At 42.7% G+C, this 21,981-nt stretch overlaps 1 protein-coding gene and 1 long non-coding RNA gene across 9 annotated transcripts in view; one reads left to right on the forward strand and one right to left on the reverse strand.

Moving 5' to 3' along the window:
* The window catches only part of LOC120437376, a 158,798-nt gene that overhangs the window by 113,173 nt on the left and 23,644 nt on the right, over nt 1-21,981 (forward strand). Inside the window, exon 3 of the long non-coding RNA XR_005611067.1 lies at nt 20,503-20,508. This is a non-coding gene — a long non-coding RNA (uncharacterized LOC120437376). The remainder of the gene's footprint in view (nt 1-20,502; nt 20,509-21,981) is intronic.
* The window catches only part of neo1a (neogenin 1a), a 151,694-nt gene that overhangs the window by 85,351 nt on the left and 44,362 nt on the right, over nt 1-21,981 (reverse strand). For all 8 annotated transcript variants that reach the window (XM_039607786.1, XM_039607714.1, XM_039607664.1 and 5 more), the window contains exon 2: nt 11,918-12,241. In XM_039607786.1, coding sequence (XP_039463720.1) covers nt 11,918-12,241 — 324 coding nt within the window. The remainder of the gene's footprint in view (nt 1-11,917; nt 12,242-21,981) is intronic.

Below are 21,981 nucleotides of genomic sequence, written 5' to 3' on the forward strand. Positions count from 1 at the left end.
TGCCATGCCCCTGCGCATTAAGACAGACTCCAGTGTTCAAGCAGGTCTGAACAGGCTCCAAAGGCTCCCCAAACAGTCCTCATTCTAGATGAAGAGCACGTACGGTTTGTCATTCAGCCCTTTATGTTTGTCACCGTCGCTCTGTAGAACGCATGAGAATACGTGACGAGTACCACCCATCCAGCCTGCTACCTTCAAAACTCCCTTCTTCCCCCATCCCTTGTGTTAGCTCTGAGTGACACCAAGAGAGGAATGTGTGCATTTTGCGTAAAAGCAACTAAATAAATGCAAATGAAGTTTCCATTAAGGGTCTTCAAGCAGAATGTGGCCATTTCGGGGAGAGACAAAGCCTCTTTGTCACTGAAGGGGGAAAAAAATATCAATGAATGTACCTTAAGTGAGGCAGATGGAGAACTGAGCACTAAAAAGGCATTCTTGGAGAAGGTTAAATCCGGTCAGCTGGAAGGGAAAGCGTGGGATGTGAACTGAGCGGAAGTGGAGAGAAATAAGTTTTCAAGGCATCACCTCTCACACCTTAAACGTAGCCCTCTCCGTGCAAGCCCCACCTCTCCTACTGCCATCGTAATATCCCTAAGTGCTTATGGAAACCCATAAATAATGTTGATCTCTGAAGCACAGGAAGCAGAGATGCTCTGGGCACTTCACACTTTAGTTTCTTCACTATATTCCATCTATGCCCAAAGCGAGGACGTTTTCAGTTTAGAATAAACAATGAAACACAGCTGCGCGCACACACACACACACACACACACAGTTTCTTTTTTTTGCATCTTCAGCATAAGCCGAGGAGAGTTAAAATATGCATTTCAACCATATTTTATTTACATCTAGAGCAACAAAATCAAATCCCATCTCCGTCACCCTGGAATCGCATTTACTCACAATAGACCATGATACATAAGCTGTCCTATAAAAGATATGATATGCTGTCATTATTTAGTCCGATTTCTGCCAAGACAGGAGTGACTGAGTGAGGAGGCTCATAAAAGCATTGATATTGGGATGGGTTTTTATGAAACTACTCCCTATAAACTAAATGAACAGCTGTCAAAACAAGTGACCTTGAATATGAAAACTCCAGGCTGGCTGGTCCCTATCAACGTGGCATAAAAACTTCTCCCCCCCAATCTCACTTTTGCCGTCCACCCCGACAGCCTGATGAATGCCGAGGTGTATTTCAAAAGACTTCCTAGAGGCATGGGGAGCCATCAAAAAAAACTGTGAGTGAACTCTCTTTCAGGGTTCAAAATCCCTATGAAGACCAATTTGGCTTTGAAACATGGGGACGCTTTAGTATGAAAACCCAAAACTGCCTCATGTATGCTCACTTGGACGGGGATTGCGAGATGAAAGGGCAACGTGGATGAGCACACTGGTCCCTAACAGCGTACGTGTCTCTATCTGAAGAACCACAAGGTAGGAGACATGACCAGTGAATGTCAATGAGGGAGGGAAGGATAAACAAAATGCTCTCAAGTGCAGCCAGGTGTCTTCTTCTTTCTTTTTTTTTTTTAATGTGGATTCAGAGAAGCTGCTAGAGTGATAGACCGCTCGCTGCAAAAACTTTTTATCGCTTTAAATAACGCTCTCCTCGGGTAACCTTTTCCTTTTTTAAATTTAGGAGTGAACCCCGCTGTGCACAGTCACCTGAGGAGGTCTACGTGTCCCTTCATACTGTGAGACCTGTCGACGCCACCATTCCATCATCCTGCCAAACCACAGTTAAAAGTCAAATTTGTAATTTGAAGTCATTTGTAAGTAGTTTGGTTGGTAAGATCTGCCTCCTACCACAGACGTCACTCTCCATTAACTCTGAGCTTTGTATTTTAACACAGTTCCATTCAGAATACAATATTTGTAATGGTAATGACATCATTTTTGTAATTTTGCTTATGTACACCTTCACAGTGGATTTGAAAAGACACAATGAAGATGTGAGTGAGTGCAGACTTTCAGCTTCAATTGTAGAGGTTTAAAAAGAAAAACTGTTTAGCAATTACAGCCTTTTTTACACAGTCTACCATTTTCAGAGGCTCAAGTTGTCTTTTTAAATACTTGATGAAAAATTCTTTGCAGTCTATTGTGATTCGGTTTTGCTCAACGAGAATCCAGGTAGGTGAGAGAAGTGAAGAATTTATTCTAAATCAGTCTCTAATCTCTATACACAACTACACCGATCAGGCATAACACTATGAGCACTGACAGGTGAAGTGAATAACAGCGATTATCTCTTCATCATGGCACCTGTTAGAGGGTGGGATGTGTTAGGCCCAAAGTGAACACTTTGCCCTTGAAGCTGATGCGTTAGCAGCAGGAAAAACGGGCAAGTGTAAAGATCTGAGCGAGTCTGACGAGGGCTACGTTGTGATGAACGGACGACAGAGTCAAAGCGTCTCCAAAACTGCAGCTCTTGTGCGGTGTTCCCTGTCTGCAGTGGTTGGTGTCTATTAACAGTGGCCCAAGGAGGGAACAGTGGTAAACCAGCGACAGGTCATTGCGGCCAAGGCTCATTGATGCACATGGAAGGCTGACCCGTGTGGTCTGATGCAATAGACAAGCTGCTGTAGATCAAATAGCCCAAAAATGTAATGCTATTTCTGAAAGAAAGGTGTCAGAATATACAGTGCATCATAGTTTGTGGTGTATGTGCCTGCATAGCTGCAGACTAGTCAAAGTGTCCATGCTGACCCCTGTCCACTGGTAAAAAACACCCACAATGCACACGTGAGCATCAGAACTGGACCACGGATCAACGAAATTGGCCTGGTCTGTTGAGTTACCTGCACCCTTTTATGGAAACACTCACACAAAGCAATTCGATTCAGGAGCAAAACGAGTTTGAGGTGTTGACTTGGCCTCTGGATTCCCCAGATCTCAATACAATCCAGCATCTGTGAGATCCACAGAGATCCCGTCTAACAACTTACAGGGATTTTAGGATCTGCTGCTAACATTTAGGTGCCAGACACCACAGCTCAATTTTGATATTTTAAATTCATTTATCTCCCCAACATCTTGCAGCATTAATGTTAATTTCTGGTTGTTTATTCAATATGCTTTTTGGTGTAAAAGCATATCCTGTGATGTTCCTTTTAATGTGACAAATTCAGATTTTGGATAGTCTTATTTAGTGTTTCGCTTTAGTAAAATGTGGTAAAAGTGTTAAATTCATCCCACGAGGTTGTTAACACATTTCAAGGAAATCCCACACACAACTATAGCCGCTGATGCACAATTCAAAATTGCAAGAGATCCTGAAATGATGCTGTTCAAGTACTAGTAGATATATTAGGGCAGATGGTAGCAAGATGTCTATAAAAGACAAAAACACTCAAGCTGATTAACATGATGTGCAACCAGCCAAATTCTAACCGATGCCGTGATTCTATCCTTTGGGTCCAAAGACAAAATGAGAACATTTAAGGGAAATCTCTAAGGTTGTGTGGAAAGCCTTGAGCAGTGAAGTTTCTTCACTGATGTGCAGATGCCTCCCACATACTGGGAGATGCACTATGTACAGTTGTGAATTGAAGTTCAGCTGGCAGGGGAGTTGAGGTGCACGGTGGGGAGCAGAGGCCCCGAAAAACACAGAGGAGAAGAGAGTGAGTTTGGGAAGTCATTACGAGTTTATCTCCACCCGCTGACGGCAGCAGTCAATTATCACTGTCATTAGAACATCGTAATTGTACCAGCGTAGTGCAGAAACAGGCTGGAAATGTTCTCAGCTCAATTGGACACTTCACTTTAATTTGAAATTCTCACTGCGGCTTCACTGTAGCGAAGAAAATGTCCCCAGGTATTTTGTTTTTTCAAACACTCTCCGTGTAGTAGGGTATAATCTGGCACAGACACCGAAATTATCTCTGAGGGTATGTTTGTGCTACTTTTAGCACTGTTGTGGAATTTACTTCACAGAGGAGTTGGTGTGTTTTCTCTATATATCCATGTACCCACAAGTAAGTCTGCAGCTCCAGGTCTCTAGAAAGAAAAAAAGTCAACAGGTAACTAGTATAAATGGTCATATTTGAGCTCTAACTCATACTTAAACATTTCATTTTTACGGTCTAGTGGTCACCCTACAGTCATAGTACACAGGAATGATCCTGGGTTCAAGATGGGGAGGAGTCATAGACCACAGCCTCAGGCAGGTGCAAGCTAGTCTCCTCCCAGTGCTGGTCCAGAGCCCAGATAAATGGACAGGGTTACATGAGAAACAGTATCCGAAGTAAAAGCAGTGCCAGTAATTTTTAATTGTCCAGTTGCTGGTTGTGCACTCCCTTGCACTTGTGCACTTTCCCTCCTTTAAGGCCACTCTTCTTTGAGTTTCCTTTTGATTGGCTGCCCCTCTGTAACAGGAGGTTTGAAGTGCAGGTGGGCAGGCTTACATGCTCACAGAGAGCTATGTGCCTGAGGATACAAAAATGTGGGAAAGCGAACATTTAAAGCAGTGTGAAGCCTGAGTTTCTGACTTACAGCGATTACCTTTACAATTTCAATTTTATGCCATATTTCATCTAACATTTGAGCAGCATATGTGACTGAGAAGAACAGACGATCCTCTTCAAAGAAACAAACACAAAAAACTCTTTATACAAAAAACTTGATTTAGCAGTGACCTATGTGATGAGGACTTTTTCGGGAGACAATTTATAGGAATAAGATTAAGTTGTTGCAAAAAAAAGAAGAAAAAAAAAGCTTGAAACAAGCCTGTGTTGAAGCAGGTAACGTGTGTAGCAACAAACTTCTGTTGCACCGGTGTTCAACTGGAAAAATTCTGAAAACATAAAGACAATTAAGTGCGTAGGTGTAAATTTCTATGCACACACACAAAACCGCACACTAGACACTGTGGTGTCTGGAGAGTAGAGATAGGGCTGTCTCCATCAGCCTCTCCACCTACCCAGAGGACCTAATCAGTCAGTGAATACACGTAAAATGGAGGCTGTCATCTACCTCCAGCCCAACAGACTCCCTGCCGACACTTTTCTCCCACTGCCAGCCTCTAGAGAGCAAAAAAAAGATGGATCTTTCCCAAAAGCTCCATCCTCAACCAAGATATCCTACATCATGCATCATATTTTTCTCAGCTGCCGAGTTTCTCCGTCCTCTTTCTCTTTGTCCTATTTAGTCTCATCTTTACAGTTAGATCCAACTACTCATATACCAATTTCTGTTTTGTTTTGTTTTTTTATTTTCTTCTTTGTATTTCCCAATTTCATGACTTTTGTCCCCAAGATAGCTAACTGTTTTCAATTTCAGCTTAACATATGATAAAAGCACCCAAGTGTCTCTTTCTTCGCCTTTATCTCAAGCTGACTTCACTCTTTCCTGACATGTGCCAGAGAGAGATGAAAATCAGGGTAATGGAATCCACTGTGATCCTGACACTGCTTCCGGGACAGAACAATTCATCATTGCAACAACCCTAAACTCAGCAGGAAAGAGCCTCATAATTGGGCATCAGTGGGAAACGCCTTTTTGCATTTGGAAGCAACCAGAATCTATGCTTGGATTTTTAGATTCTTCTGTCCATCCAAAAGAAGAACAAAATTCCATCAATCAAATTTACAACTCGACAGACTGGCGACCCACCCAGGGTGTACCCTGCCTCTTGCACAGAGGTTGCTGGGATAGTCTCCAGGCCAATGGCAACCCTGAAATGGATAAGCAAATGAAGATGGGTGTCTGGATGGTCATCCAACTTTATCGGCCTACACTGGAATGCCAAAATTATAAAGGAAAGCCAAGTCGATCTTATCCTGCTTTCCACAGTCACGCAAACTGTGCATTACAGTTGTTTCTCTTGTCATGCATCTGAAAAAGTGTGGGGTAATGATTCATTCATCTGAGGACAGGGACTTGTTATCCTGCTTATGGTTCTTGCAGTGAGCAAGCTCATGCCTGTGAAGGCATCTGTCAGCATGCAGATCAAAGGTAACTGTAATGCCTGACAGGCTATATAGAAATTTAAAATACACTACTGCATATTTGAGGTAATATTATTCCTACACAGCACCTAACTGCGTTTGAAGAGACATGAATTTTTAAAAACAGTCGCTCCAAATCACAACAAATTGACTGCAGGTTGCAGATTAAAGCCTGGATCCATCTACAACTGTTGTAGGTGTCAATTGTAAACAGGACATGAGTAAAAATCACCACCCTGGGGTTGCGCGTCTCTGTCAACCAGTCAAGTTTTGATTCATATCAGTCCACAATCATTTAATATATGCAATACGTAGAGACTGCAGGAATTTAATTGGTGGGACCAAACCAACTGCTTTCAGGCATCGGTGTCTTTGAATTCCAACTCAGTAATTTTTTAAAAATTCATCCTATTGTTGACATACTCAAGATTTGCAATGTAGACACTCTCAAAAACAATAAAAAATTCAAGAGGAAAAACAGTGACGTGGATGGTTTGTTTCTTTTTTGGAGCTCCTCTGAGATTTGTTTTGTTTTGGAGATTTATTGTTCTATATTTTAGATGGAGCTATGCAACTGCCGTGGCCACTGTGGGCCTGCAAAATGGGTGAGTGCTAGAGCCTGTGAATACCGGTGGGTGTGTAGAAGCAGTTGAAAGGTGGAGGACTGAAAGGATAATAAAGAGAAAATGGAAGACTGTGAGGGGTAGTAAAGGGAGTAAAAAGAAAGGACAGGAGGGTGATTCAGTGACTCAGAGAACTGACAAAGAAAGCAAGACAAAGGTGAGAGAGGCAAAGGAAAGAAAGGGAAGTAGAGGAGTTTATCAGGTAGATACAGTGAATGAATGAAGTGAACGCATAACCCTCAGCGAACAGCTGAGAAGCTCGTGGGTGTGAGTGGTTAGACGTGAGCTGATTGGGCTGTATCGGTGCACATAGCAGGGAAAGACCGGTATTTGTTTGTCCTTGATTTTATTTGCTTTGTGTGTTTATTATAATCAGGGTGAGGTTAATATATTGATCCTAAAAAAGGGAGAAAACATAAATATCTAAGGAGGACTCGCATGCTCTCCAGTGACCTAATTAGACTTTAGCCAACAGAGACACACAATTGGTAAGAAAAAGAAAAGAAAAAAAAATTCTCACAATTAAGTATCATTAATGTTTCACAGAATAAACACAATTATAGCGTAGTGGTTTATACATTCACCTAACAAGCAGAGAGCACAAGTAAGTCTGATTCCCGGAGGAAAGAAAAATCCTTTTGTGGTTGAGTCACAGAGACATCCGGAGTTACCTAAAAAAAAATCTGCTAAATCAAACATGCAGAGCTGCCCACTGTTCTGACCAACTTGTGAATAAGGGACCAGCCAAAAGTAGCTTTCACAGCAAAATAAAACACAAAGAAAGTAGAAATCATTTATACAGTGTTCCAGAAATCAGGTAAGTGCAGATGGGTATGTATCCAAGCTGCATGTAAACCTAAAATGGTCATTCTTAAGCTTTAAGAGGCCAATAAAACCATCCCGATACATGTATTTCTAAGTACTCTTGCTAATCTGAGACGCCAGGAGACAAACTGTAAATATTCAGGAAGTAGGAAACCTGGAAAGAAAAATCAAATATGATATGACACAATCAAGTGGAAAACACTATGGATGCACCTTGGCAACGCAGAGCAAAGCTTGGGAGCATTAGCTAAAAACGGGTAACCACTCCACTCCCACTGGAAGTGCACTAGCTTATGACCCTCCTGAGGCAGGGTTTGTGTCTTCTCCCAGTCTCAAAGTGGGAGGACCATGTACACCATGTGGCCTAACCACTACACAATGATGGCCACGATAACTGATGACTCAACTCTCTCAAAATATGCTCCAGTATTCGCCTTAAAGTAGCCATGTCCATCTCTGACGAACATTTTATAAATACAATCGATGCTGAGTTTAATATTTCAACAGAAACTTGAACTGCAGCAGTCCCTGTCATGGCTGGAGGAAAGGCTCTATGTGATGAGCAGAATGCACCGAGGTAGTTTTAACAAAGATTAAACCGAGCTGCCAAAGCATATTACTCGAGCCACCTGGTGAATGTGCGAGTTTGTCAAAACACGACGCAATCGCGCCTTAAAGGGCTAAAAAAAAAAAAAAAAATGTCTGCCTGTCCTTAAGTGAAAGGTAATGATATGCTGCTTTTAAAAAAAACAGAAACAAAACAAAATCACTCAACTCAGATAATATCCTTTTCAAAGCGGGCATATAAAGCCATGTATGCATGCATTCCCTTGCAGCCTTTTACCATTTTATTTACCCGAGTCACTGAACGTAGAAAATGTACCACACACAAAAGAGTCATTCAAAGAAAATCTTGCTAACCATGGCAACCTTAGTGCCCTATTATGTTTCATCCCAATTGAACGTCTTGATCCGTGTTTGGCTGACATCCATTTTATGTTGTGAAAACACAGCTGACTTGTGATTATTCACAATATGTAAAGATGTCAACTTAACTGCAAGTACAACAAAGTGCCTCCGACAACAGCACAAAGCGCTCCCCCTGCAACGGTGATGCAATCATCCTTTTCCACATTTTCAAGCCGTCATTTCTCCGGGGGTGTGACGCACCCCCTCCCCTACCCCCCTCGTCAAAAAACAGATTAAAATACATCAAAAAAAGGGGATTAAAGAATCCGCCGACACTCCTAAATCCTTCAAAGGGCGTCCGACTCTATCAAAGGATGAGTACTATTAAATATGAGGCGACACATGTGACACGTGAAGGGTGCCGGTGTTCAGTTTATAATTTCTGCCACTATGGGCAAAGCAAAGCAATAAGTGGCTTTTGCCATCTTTATATGCCGGAGTAACCTATAGGTGACAGAAAGAGAGAGAGTGCAGCAGCAGAACAGAGGTGAAGCACTGATTTGGCTCTGCAGAGAACTGCCTCATGTACATACACAGACGTCAGAAAGGAAAAACAAACCAAATAGGCTCCAAGACAGTGAGAGGGCAAAATAAATTCTCCATTTTCTCATTTGGGGGTTTCCCTGTTAAGCGGCAGTGAGGTGGGGCTCACCTCAAGCGATTCTTAAAGAGGGCTGAGTTCAAAGCGTGCCGGTGGGAGGAGAGGCGGCTGCGTGGGAGAACAGCAGACAGTTAAGATGGGATTTCTCATTACGCGCGTCTCGCTCTGTGTCCTGGCTATCACCGCTGTATACCGCTCGCTCCTTCTCTGCCCTATAATTTCTCTCACTCTCCCCCCCTCCCTCCTTTTCTCTCTCGCACAGACTCAAACTGAATGCATAAGATTGCGCCCCACTAGGCCACATTCCCCTTCTCTTTCATCTGAGCCCTGCTTGTGTTTCCACACTATCTGACTGTGCACACACAGAGGCTAAAACACACACAGACAGACTGGATGACAAAGCAAGAGCAAAGAGGGAACACAAGGCAGAGAGATCTTACCGTGTGTACATGAATGAGAGCTCAGAGCTAGGCAATATGAAAAATAATAAATGTTGAAACAGAAAAAAAATCCTTTAAATATCTCTCTATATAAATATATAAAATGGGACTTGAAAATTTGTTTTATTTCTTTACATACAGTCATTTGTAAAATAATTCCCACATCAGCTGAATGATACGAAACAGTCTGAATTGCTGTGCTACTTTCACTGCATTTTAAACAGTGATTTCCTTCCGATTGGTTACATTCTCGTGTGTTCTTCTGTTTTTTTGTTTTTCACTGAATCTAAATACTATTTCCAACTTCACTTTGTGCGTATAAACAAACAGAACTGAAAAAAGTCAGGTAGTGGAGCCTATCAGAGCAAAGAGGTAAAGCTGGAGAGCGTGGCGCTGTCCCGATTGCGTCGCTGTGTGGAAGTAGAAGCGTTTGCTCGAGAAGAATGAGCAGCACGTCCCCTCGCAATCAATCCCAGATATTACCCCGGTATTTGTCAGATATGCTCCCTGCCACGCCAGCCATCCGTGACTCATTCCGTCATTACATCGGAGAGGTCACGCCCACTCCACCCCTGCCTGCGCCATCGTTCCAGGGTCTGATGGCGGCCTAATGGCCTGCTCTCTCTACGCTGCAATTAACCTTTTTATTGGCCACCTGCCAGACAGCTGGAGATACAGCAGTGTGTGCGCGCGTATGGGCTTATGTAAGCGCAACCATAAATGCGTCTGTGTTTATATGCACATGCACGGTGGCTGAAGCTTTTAAGTCTATAAATTACCATGTGAGCAGCGAGACCCAGAGCCCGCATGTGCACGTGGGCCTATAAAAGCTGACAGATTTCACCTGCTACTCTCGTCAAATAGAAATTGATTGAATCTAACATCCCATCATGTTTGACCCAGACAGATCCCACTGGCTGTGATGCTGTCTCAAAGCGGAAACACATCTTGGAACAAGAACTAAACAAGTCCCTTTTGCATTATATGCGAGCGCAGAGGGGAGATATTATTTGTACTCCAAGAGCACCTGTCTCCCACCCCTGTTGCTGCAGGAGTAAGTAAATGGCAGCTGTAAAAATTATTCCAAGCTTCTCATTAAAATGACATTTCTGTAAATATGTCATCCTCCAAAGTTTGATCAAATCTGTGCCACTGATGCCAAACATTGCATAGTTAAAGCTACCCCGTGGAGTTTTTGACTTATAGTAGCACAAATCCCTGTTTCCAAAACACAAAGACGGGCGTGCATGCAACAGGGAGGGGTGATAATTCGCTTAGAAACACTATAATGTGCCAGCAAAGACTGTATCCTAGTAAACGTGCACACAGTGTAGATGAAATTGGAGGACAAAGTGCATTCAGCACATTTGTCTTCATGAAAATAAATGTAGATCTAATTTATCTGTTCACAAGGAAACTCCACAGATCATTTTAATGCTGATATCTTTTATTTAGCCATCCGATGTTTTATTTTAAACCCTGCTGCACTCTAACAGTATTATATCCTTTTTCCCAAGGGAAGTCGTATCTGCGAGATCTCGCCTCACACACAGTTAGACCGCGAGCTTTTTGAGTGAAGGAGAAAGGATAAAAAAAGATCTTTTCAATCTCTGCAATGCTAACATACTGCTTCATTACTTTGCAATTCAAAAAAAATGAAAAGCAACAGAATGGCAGGCGGACAGTAACTTTACACAGGCGCTCGCCGTCTGAGAGGCTCGCTATACCATTGTCAACAAGAGGTCTCTGTCGAGTGTCTTTAAAATGTGGCGGAGCACGGCTGAGCAGAAAGCACACAGTAAATGCATTCTGTGGCTCCTGCAGCTGCAAATTGAATTTTGGGGCATGACTTGACTCAAAACACCTACTAATCCCACGTCACTTGCTGTTCCCGAGCTGAACAAGGTCACACTGTAGAGCGAGTAATGAAAAAAAGACCCTTTTTACAAGCATTTATCCAGTAGGGAAATGCATTCAGGCTCCGGCGAGGTGAAGGAATTTAAAGAAAAGAAAGCACAAATGGCCGTGCACCTCAACAGAATAAGAAAAATAAACCACAAAACCCTTTCATGTATACGGACGCCACATGTCTGTGCACATATAGCATGCAGTGGTGCAGGGGGGAGCATAGCAAAGACTGACAGGTTTTAAGTCACTGCACAAACAGCTTTTGTTTCTTATGATGTCTCATTAGCCCTGACAAAAAGTTAAAGCTGGGATTATCTAAACCTTATCGCCTCATTTGTCAATCAGCTTTTGACTGTGCACACTCACTCTGATGTGACAGCCAGCACAAGTGCAAACACGTGTTGGGAGTTCAGCGAGTCTATAAAGCACTTGCTGGTAAACACGCAGACTATTCAACAATATTCGGCTCTATCCATAATCTCACAGTGGCTTTTGAGTGATCAACAGCTTAACAGTAACTACAACACATTTGAAAGCATAAACCAGAGTTGAGTTTGGACTGTATCACACGCTGACTAGGCTGATAAATCTAGTAGTTCTTACCTGCTACAGAGAGGCGTGCCGTGCGGCTGGAAATGGATCCCAGGTTCTCAATGGTGGCGACACACTGGTAGGTTCCTTCGTCGGGCTTGTTATGTTTAGAGTGGACCACGTGGGTGAAGAACAGCGTGCCGTTGGGCAGTATTTTTCTCCTCTCGTCTGAAACCAGGCTCATGAAGGTGCCGTCTTTCTTCCATTCGATGTGTGCCGGCGTGGCTGCGTCGCTGTGTGCAGAGCAGTTGAGGAAAGCGGAGTTCCCCCGGATGGCCAGCGTGTCCTGGGGCTCCACGGTGAACCAGAAGGGGCTGAAGGGCTGCACTGCTGAACCTGAGGAGCAACAAAGGGGAGAAGAGAGATGTCAACACAGAAAGTTTCAAAGTTTAACATCTTACATCAGGTCCACTTTTCTCTGAGCACTAATGGAAATTAGTGAAATTCTTGCTGCTCTCCAGCAGCTTATCGGTGGGCGATGTGCCTTAAAGATCACACCACAATTATGGGGGCAGATTCATGATCAAGGATGCATTTCTGAACTTTCCCCAGATGATCATTCTCAATCATTCTAAACAGCTGATTAGCTGTGTATACGGTGGATTAAAAAGTCGGACAATTTGACTTAGTGCTCTATATCTTGTTTCTACATTGATTTTATTCTGAAAGTTCCTGCAGGAAGTGGCAATATATAACATTATATTTGATGCTTCTTTCAGGAGGCTGGTTGCAGGTTTATCCATCAAACTACGCCACAGCTATTCACACTTTTTGTTAGTTTAAATGTGAACAGTGCTGATATTTCTATACGATTTACTCTAAGAATTTTATTCTGAAAGTTCAGTCTCTTCAAAATAAATCACCTGCATGTAGCAGGTGGTAAAAACCATTCACAATTTAACATGGTCAGATCATACCAGTGTATCCATTTTGATTTCACTGATTCCAACATGGATCTTCTTTCTATAATCTTCAGATTGTGATATGAAACAATTATCGGATTACTAATCAGTAATCGAGTGTAACTACTATCAAAGATCAGTAAAGAAATATGCTTGCGGTTAGGCTGCAGCAGAGGGTTGATGAAAGGTACAAAATGCTTGCAATCACTCTGAAGTGCACAACACTACTATCTGCTTTTTCAGTTCGGTCACAGCATGTTCTAAGACGTCGCTGACATCAATGGCATATTTCAATGCTCATTCTAAAAATGACAGAACACTGCAGGACTCCAAGTGCCCCAAACACTGAATGAAGTGTTCCCGAACCAAAACATCTTTTTGTCCGTTCTATCTTTCAGCCAAAGTGCCTCGGCCTTATTCCAGAGCCTCAAAGAGGCTTTTTATTATGAAACCACAAGCCTCGCTGGAATTGGGCAAGAGGAACTGACAAATTTAACCAAGTCTAGCCTCCCTGGCAAGTTAATATCACGTCTTGCGTTATCATAAGTACAGCGTGCGGGAAGGAGTAAACACGCAGGAACGCGGCTGCCATTTCCTTTCCTCGAGCAGAAATGGTAACATCACATTGACATGAACAGTGCCAAAGTGAGAGTAAGTAAAATTGCTTTGCATTCACCTCATCCATTATTCAAGCACTCCCACTGTAAGAGTCACACAGTGGTATTGTTTAGATAAATAACACCAATTATCAGTTCTGCAGGGATGGGGCAGAGCTTGAAAAATAATTAAAGGGGTATGAAGGTATTTTAATAATTCAACGAATGGAGTGAAATAAGTGGCTGAGTGTTAAATGCAGTTTAAAATATGCCTGCTCTCTTCCAAGGAAATGGCATGTCTCCGGGGGAGAGGGGAGAGCAGAATGCGATAGAAAGAGATGAAGACAGAAAATGAGAGAGTAGTGTGAGAGCGAGCGAGGGATCCTGTGTCAATAGTTCAGCTATTTAACTACTAGAAGGTAATTTCTCTACCTTGTGGCGCCAAGTCCCCAGTGAGAGATCCAAGAGAGAAGTAATATAATGCACGGTCCATTATGGTGGCAATATGAATGCTTGTCCTCTGTGCACTTAGTTGTCTTGAAAGCACAAACAATTACAGAGAAAATGCTGTTGGAAAGTGACTGAACTAACTAGAAATAGATGCAAATAAATGTAAGCCGTTTTCCCACTAAACTGAGCAGTCAGACCCCACACTAATTCACTGATCAGTAGACCAGAATACTGAAGAGGAAGTGCGCCTGCATTCTGTCTCAGCGTACAGCAGGGACCCTGGACAACGTGAATTAAGGCCTGATATACGAGCAAAGTCCCTTTAGAAAGATCTGTGTTAGCAGTTACTTTATACATATCCTCTTATGACTGCTGTGGCGCCATTTCACCACAGTTGCGGAGTAAATGCAAGCAAAGAAAACTTTATTAGGCCGGGTAATGCACAGAGTGCGCAAGAGCTCAAAACATTTTGAAAATCCCTCCAGGCAGAAGTGGAAGTGAAATTCAAGTGAATAAACAGCAGTAATGAATAAAATATACAATGTTCTAAACTAGCCCAAAACATTTCTAACTGCAGCTCTTAGGAGGCAAGTGAGTGGCTTGTAATTAGACTGAAGCAAGTAGCTAATTTCAGGAAATCAATAAATTCACAGCGAGCCTGCTTACATATTGGGCAGAATGTGACAACACTAGCAAATGTGTTTGACTCATGGTGTATAGGACAGATGGAGAGAGACTTGAGGGAGGAATTCGTCACTCCAGCGGACCAAAAGCACCATGACATGCTTAATCATCTCTGCATTACACTGCTGGAACAGTTGGGTGTGTGGGGCTGGGCAGAGCGTCTGTGCCCAGGTTTGGCTCCCCTCCAGTCAAAAGAGCATCTTCAGCTGCTCTCTATCTGAGGGAAAAAACTGAATGGGCTTGAAGGTCCTACAAGCATCCTATCAGAGTCAAAGCAGCTGCCTTTAGCAGCTTTTCATCCCAATCGCAGAAACAGTAGGGGAGGGCTTAGCTTCGGCTCTACTTTTGAGAAAATGGCAAACCATCTGCATTCAGCTGCAGACACAACAACCAACGTCTGTGCACTGGGATGAACCAGGAGTGTAAGGAGTTTGATGGCAGGCAATCGGCTTTTTGGCAGCATCTAACTATTATCTGTTAGAATCTTTGACTCATTAACACCATTTCTACCACTAATCTCAATTTCTCCCTCACATTACCTTCAACCAGTCGTGGCAGATGGCTGCCCCTCCCTGAGCCTGGTTCTACTGAAGGTTTCTTCCTGTTTGAAACAAGTAGTTCCTTATCTATCGCCAAGTGCTCGCTCATTTGAAGTCGTCTGATTGTTGGGGTTTCATTCTATTATTGTAGGGTCTTTACCTTATAATATAAAGCACCTTGAGGCAACTATTTTTGTCATTTGTCGCTATATAAACAAAACTAAATCCAATAAATCTGCAAACAGATTCCAAAACAAGGACGCCAACGTTAGTGGCCAAAGTTCAAACGGACACGTTTCACGTAAAGGTGGGATGGTGTAAATCAATGCCGAACGCCCTGGACTCATCTGCAGACTGAACAAATATTTTGACAAAAGGTGACAGCGGCATTCCAAACCGATGACCATATTTCATATTTCCGTCTTTGTAGCATGCAGAGAAACACAAGAATCATAAAAGAAGTTTCACATAAAGCACAGTGTAGCCAGCGTATAATTTCTCTCCTCTAGAAAGCAACTAAAAATAACCCACTCAAGGCAAATTTATCTCTTTCAAACTCCCTCAGAATATTTATAGAAAATGAGGGAAAATGTATGAAAGCACAGAGAGCAAAATCCATATTTCACCAATTTAATGGGTCCCTTAGGAATAACAACAAAGTCCCCGTATCAATATACAGGCTTCTGAACGTTAACCTAAAGCAATTCCAGTGACGTAAGGAGGAGCTGGAAAAACCACACCCGTGACCGATATTTAAAGATTCACTAGCCTGAATTGTCTTTCCTTGTAAAAAAAGAGAGGAGGACAAGCAGGGCAGGGCTGGATGAGGCCAGCACCTCAGCAGGAAGCAAGGATCTCTATCTGCCACATGTGATTAAAAAACAGAACAAACAAAATGCACAAACATCAGTATCTTAGAGTAAAGACAAGCTTCAACCTTTATGCCAGAGCTGAGGGAAAAAAGTTTACTTTTGGCAGCTAACAAGGTTCCGAGTTATAAGCCTGGAAAAAAAAAAAAAAAATTTCTAATGAACACAAATAGAACGAGCAGCGGCGTGCCAATGCACTGTGAAGTGCTCGCTGACAGAAAACTCAACAGAACTCATGTTCTCATACATCAAAGTGCAGAAAAACCAAACCCTGCTGAAACAGAACATAATGAGAAGAAGGGAGATCAGGTAAATTTGCAATGACAGGAATTTCTGTCTCTTGTATACATTTGTTTTTTGTCTTTCGCTCATACAGCTAGATGATGGCTATATGTTTCCCTGAGAAGTGCACCTTTAAATGTTTCTTACTGAAATGTTTCGCACTGAAACACAGCGGGCTTTTAACAGCACAGCTGTAGAGTTAGAGGAGGAGAGAGGGGTCAGAAACCACATTACAGTGTGAGGAGTCTAATCTATTCGGGCCCCCACCCGTTTGTGTTTGATAAATAGAAACCTCCACACCAGGCAACCAGTGAGAATAAGTCGAGCGGAGAGCAAGGGGCTAGAAAATGGGCTTGTCTGCTTGATAAGCATGGGCTGTTACCTCTGTCCCAAATCCACTTTTCTCCGCAGTCATAAAAGGTTTGGGAGCCCAGCTTAAGGTGGTGCTGCGATATGCTGCAGTGCTCCCCCCCCCCCTCACTCGGATATGAGGAAGACAGAATGGAGATGTGGGGCTAGTGATGGATTTCCCCCACGTCCTGACAATGTTAAAAGCACGATTTCAGACATTACAGAGATTACTATCTAGGTGAGGGGGGTGTGTGTGTGTGTGTGTGTGTGTGTGTGTGTGTGTGTGTGTGTGTGTGTGTGTGTGTGTGTGTGTGTGTGTGTGTGTGTGTGTACTAGTAAGCCACAACGTCTTGCTCTCTTTCCGTGAGAGTTTAGAAAAGTAGAAAAAGGTGTCTGCATCAACTGTGCGAGGTCATATGCACTGACCCCAGATACCAGTTAACAATTTCTGCGGCAAATTACAAAGTCAGCCTCGTAACATAGGGTGTGTAAGAAGAAAAAAAAAAAAAAAAAAAAAAATCCCACTGAAGGCAGTAAAGAGTGGGTTGGCGAGGGTCTGTTCTCCGCACAAAGACCCCCTGTTCTCTCCTACTCTGCACTTGGCCCAGCAGGAAGCCTCCTCCCTCATTGACCCACCGCCTGATAGCAGTCATAGTGACTGCCCTCCTTATTGAGCCACTCTTGAGACAGAACAGAGCGCTCTGGAAGCCAGTCGCATTTTCAACAACTGAGGCTCTTCTGTGGCCTGAACTTGGGGACGAGGAAATCCTGGACATCATCAAAAGTAAACACACTTCGCAGAGATTTGAAACCACTGGGAAATTACATCTGTAAAGGGCAAACAGTAATATGGATTCTGCTTGTTATCATTATGCTGCTTTCACGCTCCTTTATAATATGTCACTGGATCTCTAGGCTGTAAGCCCTTTGTAAGAAAACAAGCCAGGAAAATCGTTAGTAGCGCATCGGGGATGAATGGAGGCCTTCAGTGCAGGTAAAGATAGATACAGGATGAAGGCCCTTTGTAATTTACCTGAACACTTCAGGCTCCCGTCTCTGTGCTATTTCCATATCTCCACCGTTTGTTCTTCCAGGCCGAACATCGGGCTGCTTAAATGACACTAATGGAAATGGTTGTCTCTTCTTCCCTCCCACACTCTCCTCTGCTTTTCCTTCATCTTTGCACCCTGAGTCAGTGTCTCTTTCTGTGCAGTCTTTCATCCAGCCTTCTCCCAAAACTTTGCTCTAAAGCCCATCTGTCACCGTCGAGCACCTCAGGGAAATAACCATGAACCTAAGATCGAGCATGGTAGGACTAGGTGTCTGCAATGTAACAGGAGAAAAAGCTTATTTGAGGCATGTATCTATTTAGGGGAAAAAGTGTCCTTTTCAAATTAAGAAAACACAGCCTCCCGCCCGAATTAATGTGCTGGGCTTTACTTATATTAAATTAAAGAAATTAAGATTTATGTAGAGAGTCCATATTCGTGCTTTCTAGAGGTTAACCCAAATAATCTGACTATATGACTTTTACCATCTTCAACTATCTTTTACAATGTCAAGCTAAAGGAAAAGAGAGCTGGTGTTGCAACCCAAGCACTCAACAATGCCTGATGAGCCTGATCACGGATACCACAACCCACTGATTCTGGTATTCAAAGCATTCCCCGCAGCACTTGATGAAATGAGGAGTTAAGGCCAAGCCATACAGGGATGAACAAAATGACTGGGGTGCCTAGCTCACACACTGGCTGTCCTGCGCTGGCACCAACTCAACTGGGAGATTAAAAGAGGAAAGGATCCAATTTCTTCAGCTCACAGTTCTCCGTCATCCTGTATAGTGGCTGCCATGGTAAAGCTCCAGAGGCCCGGAGGCAACATGACAGGGTCACCAGTGAAGGAGGGTCACCGCAACGGCATCAGCTCTGGTTGCGCTGCAAACTGCCAGAAAATGGTATTCTAAAACAAACGTCAGTCTCTTTTTAATCAGGTGGAGAAAAAAAGATCTTAGTGAAATGATTCACTGCTTAATAGGATTAGCAAATAGTCTGAGTGCAAGACGCCGGCAAAACTTCAAATGTGGACCACCACGGCCAACGTGAAGACACTAAGTGAAGGATTTTTATTCAGGCCTTTTAACTCTTTACAGTACTGAATGTAATGGTGTCAGGGTATAGTATACCAGTGATTAATGACTAACTAATCCCACACAGGCACAAATGACCCCAACTTCCTGCTTAGTAGCAAAGGAGCTCAGTCCAAGACCACCTTGGAGCCTTATTTCAATGCACTGCCTAATGAGAGTCCTTAAAACCAGGCCCAACACGAAGTGTTAGCAAGAAACTGGATAATGTACAAGCTACGAGGAGGACACGTCGAGCAACGCTAAGACAACATTCACCATTCTGAAAGTCAGTGGTAAACATTACTCTTTGTTTCACAGATTATATGGACTGAGTGATTTAAAGAATTAGAACATCTGAAACTGATTTTCCATCATTTAATAAGCATTTTAAGAGCAGCTGTTTGCAGGAGCATTTGATTTAAAGTAAGCTGCAACATCTGAAGCCTAAACTTCTTAGTATCCATGCAGTGGCCTCTAAAAAAAATAAATAAATAAAAGTGTGTGTTTGTGTATTTTCCAAACATCAAAAGGGAATACTGGAAATTAGGTTTTGAGGCAGTATCTGGCTTTTTTTTTTCTTTTCTCATCAGTCCTACAAATACATACCTTTTATGTCACAGTTCAATGAAAATGCCAAGTGGTGATCAGGAGAAATAGTCAGCAGGGGAAAATCTCTTAAATGCATACTAATTCAAGCTTTGCACTCATTAGTGTAACATCAGTTTTTCATAGATGTTTACAACAATTACATTTGGAACCTGTGTTTCCAAAATATGCATATTTATATCCCTGTGGCATGCCTGTAAACAAAATATGTTCTTGACTGTGCATTCGCCTACATTACATACACAATTTTATATTAAACTGGTTATTGAATTATATATCCACCGCTGTATGCCATATTATGAACTCTGGCACAAATAAATAAACTAAAATAAAAACTCTTCTTTGGCAAAATGATAGAGGCAGGTATATTTCTTTCAATAAAACTGGACACAAATACTGAAAATAGAAGGGAAAAAAGACACTTTAATGGAACGCTGGACAGAGCTTTCAACAGCCGAGTGTGATGAGGGAGACCCAGGAGGGATTGGTTGGATGGGGGAACCCCCTCACCTCATCTGGTAGTGATAATTAACCAGTACTGATTGAGGCTCAAATTCCCTCGCTTATCAACCTCCCCCATGGGCTCACGATGAAGGATTGGCCCACTGAGACGAGAGCAGCCCAGACAGGCATTCTTTGAGAGCTGGTCTTGAGATAGTGCAAGCGTTTGGTGCAAGAGAACGACAAAAAAACCCACTTTGCCTCACGCAAAGTAATTGGAACGCAAAATGGCAAGAAAGAGCATGTTTCTCGGGCTAGATGGACACCCACTGAGCAGTTGGACTAAAGGTTACAACCATCACTTAATGCTTGCGTTTGAGAATTGAACTAACCTTTTCTGGCTGCTAAAAAAAAGTGGTTTTAAAAAAAAAAGAGAAAAAAGAAAACTCACCATGGCAGCAGATGCCATTATCTGCTATTTTTAAGTAAAATGCCCTTTAAATTGTACTCTCAAACAAACTAACAAGTGCAGAGACAAACGGCGCGCTTAAAATACCGCCAGAAATCAGCACATAGTACCAATCAGTACGAACCTTTGAACTGCAGTCAGAAAAGACGAACAGGAGGGGAAATCCATATCGTCTTTTGACCCATAAAGCATTGCGATGTCATTCAACTAAGCCGGTAGCATGAGACAAGTGACTCAAAAATCTGACAACATTGTCGAGTGCTGCTGTGAGCGCGACAAAGAGAGAATTGTGAAGATCTCATGTGAGATAGCATTGTACAGTAATAAAGCTGGAGTAACAATAATACATAGGGGGGGGAGAAAAAAAAGTGGAAATGTCTTCCAGATGCCTTGTGGCGATAAGTTATCTGATGAGGCTGTAAAACCAGCAAGCACTGGGCAAAACGTAGCCAGGAAGTAGTTGACACACCAGGCAGATTGGGGCCAAGTTCTGAGCAGCAACACATGAGATAGTCATCTGAGACAGGAAAGCACATTCATTTTGCCACCCGCTAGCTCCACCCTGTCCCCACCAACCCCCATACTGAAGAAAATCATGTGGCCGTAATGAGATATCCTAGAGATTTTTTAATGAAACACAATATTATATTCTCTTGCGCCTGTTTTTTCTCTCTTTCCTCAGCTATCACACTCACTCACACAAACATATACACACAGAGAAAAAAATCGATATAATCCTCTATGCCTTGCACAGTCAAACACCCGGCAATTTATCAGCATTGGATTTCAAAGTCTGGGTCTTTGCCTATTTCGTCCTTGACTCCTGTCATTTATTTGCTCTTTTTTTTTTTTCTTGATCACAACAGGAAGAAGTAGAGAAGGAGAAGGGGTGTGTAGGGGTGGGGGTGGGGGGTGGGGGGGGGGCTTGCTTACAGTACAATTTCCACACACTCTACAGTTAAGTAGAGCGGTTGATACGAAGAGCCAGAGATAAAAGTGCAGGGCACACTGAACAACTCTGCCAGAGGTCACATCCAGCAATTCACTTGATCACAGTGTTTGGATCTGGCTCCTTTGAGTGGTCAAGTGTGGCCAATCTTCCTCTGATAAGTCAGATGCCAATTACCAGTCCAGACACAAAAACATTTCAAACTACCCCAGTTTCTCCTCTTGTCGAGATAAGCATCAGCATGCAAATTCTGCTAATTACAACAGAGCTGAGTCATAGTCCCCCCCACTTTCAAAGCTCCCTTTGAGACTTATTACACTGGCCTATTGCTGTCACATATAGATAAAAGATAAGAATTATTTTCCTATAAGAAAGGGGGAAAAAAAGACCCAACCATTAACATGGTTGTCAGTTTCTTCTCACAAAAGAACTTGAAGTTTTTCTTCTGTGCAATAATCCCACTGCCCTGCCTTTAACATAGAACAAGATCCCTACAGCTAAAAACATGCATTTATGAGGACTGTACATATATGCGGGACGACTCATCCGTTCCTCTTTTTTTTGTTCTTTTCAGACTGGCTTCAAAGTGGTTGACAGAGAGGTGCAGTTAGTGGGCTGTTGATAAAAGGGAAGCCAGTCGCTGCGTGTTCACAGCGATTTGGAGGAAACCATTTAACACTGGAGTACGGGAAAGATCAAAGCCTTCGAGCCAACACTGGGACGGAGACTCAATTACTATTTTACTTGAAACCGGATGCTACCCCTCTACAAGAGACCCTTAAAATAACTCTGGAAAAAAATATCCATGGCAGC

Source organism: Oreochromis aureus, linkage group 1 (genome assembly GCF_013358895.1).
Source record: "Oreochromis aureus strain Israel breed Guangdong linkage group 1, ZZ_aureus, whole genome shotgun sequence".
Taxonomy (NCBI): domain Eukaryota; kingdom Metazoa; phylum Chordata; class Actinopteri; order Cichliformes; family Cichlidae; genus Oreochromis; species Oreochromis aureus.